The 9,119-nt window shown below is 49.5% G+C and overlaps 1 protein-coding gene across 1 annotated transcript in view; it reads left to right on the top strand.

The window, feature by feature from the left end:
- Positions 1-8,233, top strand: part of LOC119454482 (uncharacterized) — a 106,634-nt gene extending 98,401 nt beyond the window's left edge. Inside the window, exon 3 of the mRNA XM_037716398.1 lies at positions 8,161-8,233. Within this exon, the coding sequence (XP_037572326.1) occupies positions 8,161-8,233 (73 nt within the window). The remainder of the gene's footprint in view (positions 1-8,160) is intronic.
- Positions 8,234-9,119: the final 886 nt, after the last annotated feature.

The following is a 9,119-nucleotide window of genomic DNA, read 5'->3' on the forward strand; positions in this document are numbered from 1 at the left end:
GCACTGTGGGAAAGCTAGATTAGGATTAGCCTTGAATGTAGGTCGAGCGAGCACATGCCCCACAAAACACGTCACATTAGAATTTGTTTTCATCTCAAAGAATTGAGCCACCAGCAGTGTAAATATCCTATCACACGTTCACATACGCAGGCAGCAGGGTCACAGCTGCGTTTAATGCAGTGTGGAAGTCATAAATGCGCCTAAACGTGTCAGTTAAATTTCGAGCGCGAAACAAAATGTACAGTGTTAGTACAGAGTTGGAGCGATCGGACGGCCGCGTACAACAGCTAGCTCACATTGCGCGGGCCTACACAGGCGGCGTCTTCGTAGGGCCGGTACCTTGCCGGTCCCATCGCCGAGGCGATCGCTTCTATCGCCGCTCACGGCTACGTAGAAATCGGGTACAGCTTGTTTTTAACATAAAATAGTTATTTATAGAAAAGCTAGCTTATCTCGAATTTGCGCGTGTTTCGTAAAGCAGCGCCCAGTACTAAACCACCGGCGCGATCCGGAGCAACGACCCGACGGCATTTCGTCTCGCAGACGGAAACCGAAGCACCGGCCGTCTCAGCGAGGCGGCTCGGCTGGCTTGCAAGTACTAAGTTTCGTTTGTTATTCGCACCAACGACACCGACAAAACCGATTCATTTAAGCCCACATTAATCGTGTTGTCGAAAATAAGCGCACAATGATGAGCAGCAGGCCAGGCCGCAAGCGCCGTCGGCCGTCACTGCGGCGGTCAACGAGCTAGGCCTAGCGTCTCGTTTGGCCGTATCCCGATGGGGGCGAGATGCAAGAACGTGCATTGGGTGCACATTAAAGAGTCTCACGTAGTCAAACTTAATCGGGCGCCCCCATTACTGTGTGCTTCATAATGAAATCGTGGTTTTAGCTCCCCCACCCCATTAAAAAAAAAAAAAAAAATGCGCCATCCGCGCGTGCAAGCGGTGACGGCGAACGTGGGCGGAGCCAAACGTTGGGCGGAGCCTACGCGACGTCGCTATAGGACCTAAAATATATCGACGGTGCCTACCGCTGTTTACAAACATGGTGTAGGTCTATACGTATGAAGCTTCAGCCGTGTTTCTGCGTAATGTGTTTAGCAGGATACGGCTAGATCATTCCGGCTACAAAAAAAAAAAAAAAAAAAAAAGCGGGTGTACAACTTGGAGACTGGAAAGGCGATATATGAACCACCGATGGCTGTTAGCGTTCGAATTATCCGTGGTGGCTTATCGATACTATTATCTCGCCTTCTACCATACATATCCTATAAAAGGAGTGGGATTATGCGGTCAGTTATATCTAAACAAACCAAGAGTTAACCATAAGCAGTTATCAAGGACAGCAGTACCTTTCGCTACTGGAAGGGAGCTTCAAAAGTGACTGCAGTCATCACTCATTCTATTCTGTGTTTGATACTTGCTGTACCAGGAGGTGAGGACAAGCAAAGCGATATTTTTCAGTAGTCTTTCCGTGTAGCGAGAGTTCATTACACCATCAAATCCCACCTCAGGGCATAGAATAGTAGACCAGGAGATGTATATAATCACTTTGGGTAACTCGCTTTAGCTACAGGGAGCTGAAAGGGGCAAGCCGAAGACGAAATGCTTTGTTACTTCTGCATGCAGCCCATGCTTTTAGGACGTTTTCAAAGTATATTAGAAAACCTTTGATGACGATGAATTTATCTCACCCCTGTTTCTTCGTATTTATTCATTGCGTTTAATGTCGCAAAACAACAGAGGAGCTGCAGTAGTGAAGAGCTTTGAAATAATTTGATACAGCTCGTGTTCCTTACCACGCACCGTAAGAAAAGTGCGATGGGTGTTCGTTTTGCGCATGCGTCTAAATGAGACCTCCATGCCGTGAAATCGAACCTCAAACTTTGAGGACGGTTGATGAGGTGGGCGACTATTTATTTTTGTTAGGAACGTCTGTAGTGCGAAACGGGTAAAGCCACTCACTGCAGATTCGTCGTATTTAAATACTCATGTGATCGCCGTGTGGTGATTTATAGTCGTATATCGCGCCCCATGGCCGCAGAGAGTGCCGACGAGTGTCCTTGATTCCACAGAAAGAAACCAAACAAAGGCGGAATATTACTTCAACGTAGCGTCCGCACCTCTAAGCTACGAAAGGACGAAGGATGTATTGCTGCAAAATGAAGTAGTGGTTGCAAATGAAACTCGATATTATGCGTAAAAAACCTTGTCCCACAAGCAAAAACGGGCAAGTTTGAACTCGGGCGCACAAAGCTTAGGCATAGCGAAACTTACTGGCTGCTACTGCTAGGTATTAACTTGGTTACCTGCTAGGTCTTAACTTGGTTTAACTTAACTACGCATGTAGGAAGGTATTCTCGAGCGATCATTTTCGGAGATACCTTCGCTTTCGCGACTGTTCGCATGACTAGAGCTGGACGCGTCGGCGCCTACGAGCGACACGTTCTTGGCATGCCACAAGTGCACGCAGGCTAACCAAGGTTGGCCCAGTGCCAAGAACGCTGCTGCTTGCCGACGCTGAACGCGTTGGAGGCTAGCCGCTCTATATCAATCGGCCAGCTTCGCTGTGTCTTGAGTTTTCCGCGACCTAGTGCAAGCTTTCGCCTTTTTTTTTCTCCTGGCTCAGCGCGCTGCGGAGAGAAGAGAGGCGGGGGTCGGGAAGGCAAGGAGCTGGCACGCGGTCTCTTCCTCCTCCTCCGGGTTGCCATGGCTACGGCGCGGCAGTTTCTTGGCACGCACAACAAATTACGGCTGGCCTAAACGGCTTCGCTCTTAAAAAGGCAGACATTTTGGTAAACGCTCCTACTAATTCGGCTTCATTACGCATATGCATGCAAAAACATAAAATACCCTCTCATGATGCGAAAAATATCCATATGTTTATCGCTTATAGTTAGCTTACGCAGGTGTTCAGGTGGGACAAAAGTAAAATCTTGGCTGCATTGGTAGCTCTGATCGTATAACGCACATTCGAAGCAGCGTCAGATGTTCCAGCATTGCATTTTGGTGCCATTGTTCGTAACGTCATTGTCTTTTATTGCGATAGCAATTATATGGACACTCCAAAGCAGACTTCTGCCTTCGCCTTTCAGGTGAAACTGCGACAACTTTTTGTTGATGCGACATGTATGCCTGTAGACATGTGGACAGGTATGCTATAGAATGTGCAAGAGACTCTCTATCCACGGACAATCAGTGTTTGTGCACGGCCGCTGGATAAAAAAAATTGTCGCAGTTTCACCTGAAAGGTGAAGCATCAATTGCGATAGCAAATTTGTAGAGAGCTATACGGAGTAATGATATTAGCTTTATCAGCTGTATAAACTTGGACATGCAGCAGCACCGGCAACGCGCAGAACTGTTGTCGACGCCGTCGGCGTTTTGCCCGCGTTCGCTCAAAATGCGTGCGGCGTTGGTGACTGTTGCCGGAGCCTCTGATATAAATAGGCACTTGGTGCCGCAGCTAAACGTCGCCTCTCTTCCCTCCCCTTCCCCCCCTCCCCCACGGCCTCTCGCGCATCGGAAGAAGGCGCGTTTGCTCTACATATATGGTGATTGTAAAGGAGGAAAGAGACGCCTACTTCTGCAGCCTTTAAGGGAGCACGGCGCAGAACGCGCGTTTGTTCTCCGCCGTGCGTTCACTCCCCGTGAAAGCGCGCGTCCCTCGCGCCCTTTCACTCGCACACACAGCGTTCGGCGGCGCGCGGCGACGATTTCATCTCCATTGACGTCATACGGAACCTCACGGCGACGGCGACGGCGACGGCAGAAATCTGCTTTTGAGTGTCCATATAATTGCTATTGCAATAAAAAGGTGCGGTCTGCCGCGTCGGGCGCGTTGCAATGGTAGCGAATGTGACAGCCGTACTTGCATTGTCGGCCGCTTGGCTGGTCCGTACGGCGCCAGTCATCGGCGATGGAACGCGCCGTCGACTGGCACGCGCGACGGCGTTCCAAGCGCGTTCCTGACGCATTTGCTATGCCGATGCCAGACAACAGCCCCCGACGAGTGACGCCGCGGCGGATCACACCGTTTTCGATGCAGGCGGCAGGCCGCACTTTTTTTTTTTTGTAGCGTTAGCTACACTGGCCTAGCCAAGCCCGTTTCGCGGGGCACATCAAGAGCCGTGCTGCGCATGCGCAAGGATCAGTGATGTCACACGGCTTGCGCACTGGAGCCACCGGAGCCGGCACCTCTCGCGCACTCCGCCGCCGCCGCGCGCGACTCACCGCCGCCGGTCTGCGCATTCCAGAGGAGTGACGTCGTAGCCGTGGTAGACGCACTGGCGCCGGCGCGCGTTCGCTCTGCAGTCGCCGTCTGACACTGCGCTGGAGCCGCTGCGCTTCTGACTGGCGTTTGCCAGTGTGGTATAGCCATGGAGAAGGAGAGCGCAAATGCTGCTCAACAGCACAGAAGAACGGAGAAGCTTGACTCATAAGAATAATCAATACCAGGAATTAGGGACATTTCGTACAATTTCCTTTTTTCGCCACCACGTGGCGTATCGACCTTAAAGAATTCGAAATTCCCGCTATGACGTATGCTATGACGCACAACTAAAGAAAGCGCAATAAAAAGAAACACACCCTGAAGCTGTGGCTTCACCTCGGTGCTTGGAAACGAGCGCGCTTGTGTATCAGCGTTATCTCGAAGACGGCCAGCTACTTGCTCTACTGACATTGAATCGACGGTTTTGCTAGACACTTCGCCAGAAAGCTCGTACGCATTCTGGAGAGATGTCTGATCGAGATAACGGCTCCCGCGAAGCTTCCGATGAATATGTATATTTTTTCCTTGAGCAGACTTTTTATTTGTACACCACTGTGGCCACGGTCTTGCGTATACGTCAGGGTTCCGTTTCATGGGTTTCCTATAAAACTGGCATGATCCATTGTTTAAGAGGAAGCTTTAGCTCGGGCCTATCTTCGATGCCGGATTATCAAATACATGTAAAATGCAGGAATGCTTTCATGAGAAAACCGCTGAACCGATTTGAATGAAATGTGTTGCATTTACGAGGGAAAGTTAAATTACAGAGACTGCAGCAAATAGAATTTTCGTTTAGATAGTGTAATATTTTCAAAGAATTGCAGGATGTTCGTAAATTTCAAAAAAATAGAAGCATGAAGTTTACAAATCCGGAACTCAGCCATTAAAAACAAATATGGCATTTCTATAAACTGCACCCGTTGGAGCATTAAAAGCGAACATTTTTTTTCCTTTAACTTAAAACTTACGTGAATTTGTTATAATGTTTGGAAGGGTTTTGCAAATGCAACATTCACAACTTACTGGTATATTTCAGGAAGGTGTATGATATATGATTGCTATCCGCTTTCGATGTATTATTAGGTGCAGTTTACAGAATTCCGATATCATATTTAGCTGCTGAGCTACATTGCTCTATACGCCAAGTTTTCTTTTTCGAAATTTGGCAATTCTTTAAAATTTGACGTAAGAAAGGTAGACCAGCCTATAATAAAATATCCCTTTCGGCAATCACTACACTTCAACTTTTTCTTTCTAAATTCAACATAACTCATCAAAGTTGGTGCATTGGTTGCTCTGAGAAACTATTTCCGATTTCCCATTTATTTCGATAGGAGCCCCCAAGCTCAATGTTCCCCCTAAGTTCGAGCTTGAATAATATACTTGTTGGCAAGATACGTTTGTAAACGTGTGATCGTGGCCTAATAAGCTAGAGCACTGGCGTAGTGAGCTCAACGGCAGAAGATATGTTTGCAAAGCGTCTTGGGAAGGAATAGGAATGTTATTCAGAAGCCTGTCTGGTTGGCTAAAAATTACTAAATGCGTTGGTCGTCATACCACCTTCCGTTCCATCAGCATAATTTCTATTTCATTCCGCTAGTATTGTGCTGTTATTGTCAATCAATCGAGATTAGAACACCGGTGTCATGGCATTGTATTCCGTCGCAATTCTTTATCGCCGTCAATTCAGAATCCTCTCATCGTCGTCATGCCGTCGTCCTTATATGCCTTCGTCGTTCTATCGACATCATTCCTTCTTCGTAATTCCATCGTCGTCACTGAATGCGCTGTCGGCCTGCGGTCCTTGTTCTACCATCGTGAGGTAACATTGGCGAGCGATGGTCATAAGAAAGCGCGTCAATCAGGGAGACAGTGTATGGCCACATATAGCCGAATCACTTGAAACATCAGGAGAAACACTACGGATTCTAAACAAAGATGTCTTAGCTAACACGGTGTGTCGCTTCTTGTTCGCTAGATTGTGTGAATGTTAATCACATTAACTTCGATAATCATCTTAACATGGGTTCTGCAGGAATTCTATCGCCTTCGCGACACTAACGAACTCTTGTCCACATTGTTCCCAGCCTATTAACACCTCGAATTCCTAGAGGTGGCTCAGTAACGTGGCTCAGTAAATACTGATAGCGTCATGAATCAATCGGAAACGAAATCCTTCAGCTCGTTGTAACAATAAGTGGTGTCTAAATCCATGTCTGTGAGGCAGCTCTCACTAGAATTATTTACGCATATCTTGAGGGCCACTGTTGTGCTGGTTGCATGCGGCGGAAGTAATTTTGGGGCAGGAAATACGCGGTAAACCATCTGCACCAATTATAAAACACCTGCAGAACATCATCAAACTTTTGGCTATGTTTTTGGCTACTTTTGGGTCACAAAAAATTTGAGTCTGGCTATCTTTGGGCTACATTTTGAGATCATTTGGCTATTTTTGGGGGGGCCATCTGGCAACCCTAGCTTCAAGCAATCTGCGCACGCCACAAATAACGATCCTAAGCATAACTGCATTCTTTCACACAATTGCACACACGTGCATTGAATTCAGACTACGTATACCGGCGTGTGCAGACTCACTTTCTCGCGCCAAGAAACGATTTTCTCGCAAACGTGTTGCGCAGCATCTCCAAATTACTGTTTCTTACATGATGTGAGGCAATCCACGAACATCATGCGCGAAGTGATGAACACAAAAAGTTATCTGCGCCGAACAGCACAATGCCACAAATGTCAACTTACGGCTGAAGTGACAAATACATAAGCAATTTGCAACGTAATGAAGGGAAAAAATAACTTAATGAAGGCCTTCTTACCAAGCAGCCGCCAAGCAAACAGACGTTCTAGCAGACGCGCCCAGCAAAGACCACGCAGAGGTTATCGAACATCTCTGGTAGCGTTGCCTTGCCTGATAACACATTGACAGATATTTTGTAGCGATGCGTTATTCTTTATTCTATATACTAGTCTTATCATCCACCGCTCACGGCCGGCTGATCCCGTTGATAACGTCTACGTCTGCAGCCACATAGACAAGTAGACGTATAGTGCACTATAGAAAAGTTACTACAGTAGATAACTAGTACGCGCGTTCCCTTGGAGACAGGGAGTGTTGTATTGCCCTCTAGCGGGCGGCATGAAGCTGCGTAGCTCGGCCGCTTTTAGGCTGGAGTGACCACTCTTGTAATCCGTATGTTACTCTATGGCTCCACCGTCACAACCACCATCGCGCGCACCGAAACGACGATGCATACGGGCGAGTGCTAGGCACATGTTTTATATGGAAGGCCAACTGACGAACTATAGCCCACGTACATGTGTCTTGAAATCGTCTGTATCACGTTAGCGTGTCTGTTTAAAGTCTGTGTTTCGTGTAGCAAGCTCCCGTCTGCCGTGTTATTATTAAAGGATCCTGGACCCAACTGGAAGCCGGCGACTTTGTGGTGTTTTTCCTTCACAGGCATCATTACCAGCGCTGTCTAGTGGGTCAGTCTCTCCAGCGCATCGCTCGGACTACGCCGCTCGCGCTCGCGGTTCCCTGAACTGATCGAACGTTCAACCCTAACACTTGCGTGCAATAAACGCCTTTACAAGTGGTGGAGAGTGCTACGCTCGAACGCATCCTGATCCCGTACCCACACAGGCAGCATCTCAGCCGACGACCCAGCAAACGTATCCTACACCCTCCGTCGTGTGCTCTGGTCTACCTCGCCACAAGGATCCACCTGTTTTCAGCGGCACAGACGACAACGACGTGGAGGACTGGCTGTCCACGTACGAGCGAGTAAGCGTCGTCAATAAATGTAGTAGTATGTGGTTATTGTGGGGAAATGAAGATATAAGCACAGTGCCGTAACTGTCTCTCTCTAGGAGGACACCTCAACAGCACTGCACGGGGGAAGGGGAGGAGGGGTATGAAAGAGATGATAGAGACAAGGGGTGAGGTAGGAAGACGACGGCCGGCAGCAGGAGAGAGAGAGAGAGAGAGAGAGAAAAAAAAGGCATGTGATGAAGAGGCGGATGCGGGGCTTAGAGCCGCGCTCTGAGTTTTGTGGCACCGCAAAAGTCTAGCAGTGCCGAAAGGACCCGTTTGACCAGGGAGCTGTGGGCATCCGAGAAAAGTAGGTCCTTGAGTGAGTTGGCCGGGAGACCGTATCGGCGATAAGAGTCCGTGAGCACCGCTTTCTCAACATCGAAAGCAGGGCAGTGTAGAAGGAGATGCTCCAGCGTTTCCCTGTCGGCACAGTTGGCACACACCCCACTGCCGATTCCCCTGAGTCTATGAGTTCGCGCAGCAGCTCGGTGGCACCCGATGCGCAAACGAAGGAGAAAGGAGCGGTCCGCGCGAGACAGGCCGGTGCGCGGGAGGAGACGGGGAGGCGTACCTGAAGCCACGCGCGCGTCGGGGTGTTGCGCGGAGAGGCTGCGCACTATCGTCGTCCTGGCCGCGTCGAAGCTCGTGACCAGAGGGGAGAGGGGGAAGCGCTCAGCGTGTGCCTCCTTGGCGAGAGCGTCGGCGTGCTCGTTGCCCTCTAGTCCGATGTGAGCCGGAACCCACTGCAGGATCAGGTCGCAGCCTCGGTGGTCGAGGTGGTGGAGTTTAGCGCTGACTCGTTGAACCAGCGGCCCTCCGACAAAGTCCCTCGCCAGCAAGGAAAGAGCCGCACGAGAGTCGCTGAGTATAGCCGCCGCCACAACGTCAGGCTGCTGCAGGTCGGCTGCGAGGTCGATCGCAGCGAGCTCGGCCACCGTTGACGAGACGGCAAAGCGAAGGCGACACTGCCGCGCTTCGCCGATGTCCGGTGCCGTGCAGGCTGCAGCGCCGGATC

Source organism: Dermacentor silvarum, chromosome 5 (genome assembly GCF_013339745.2).
Source record: "Dermacentor silvarum isolate Dsil-2018 chromosome 5, BIME_Dsil_1.4, whole genome shotgun sequence".
NCBI lineage: Eukaryota > Metazoa > Arthropoda > Arachnida > Ixodida > Ixodidae > Dermacentor > Dermacentor silvarum.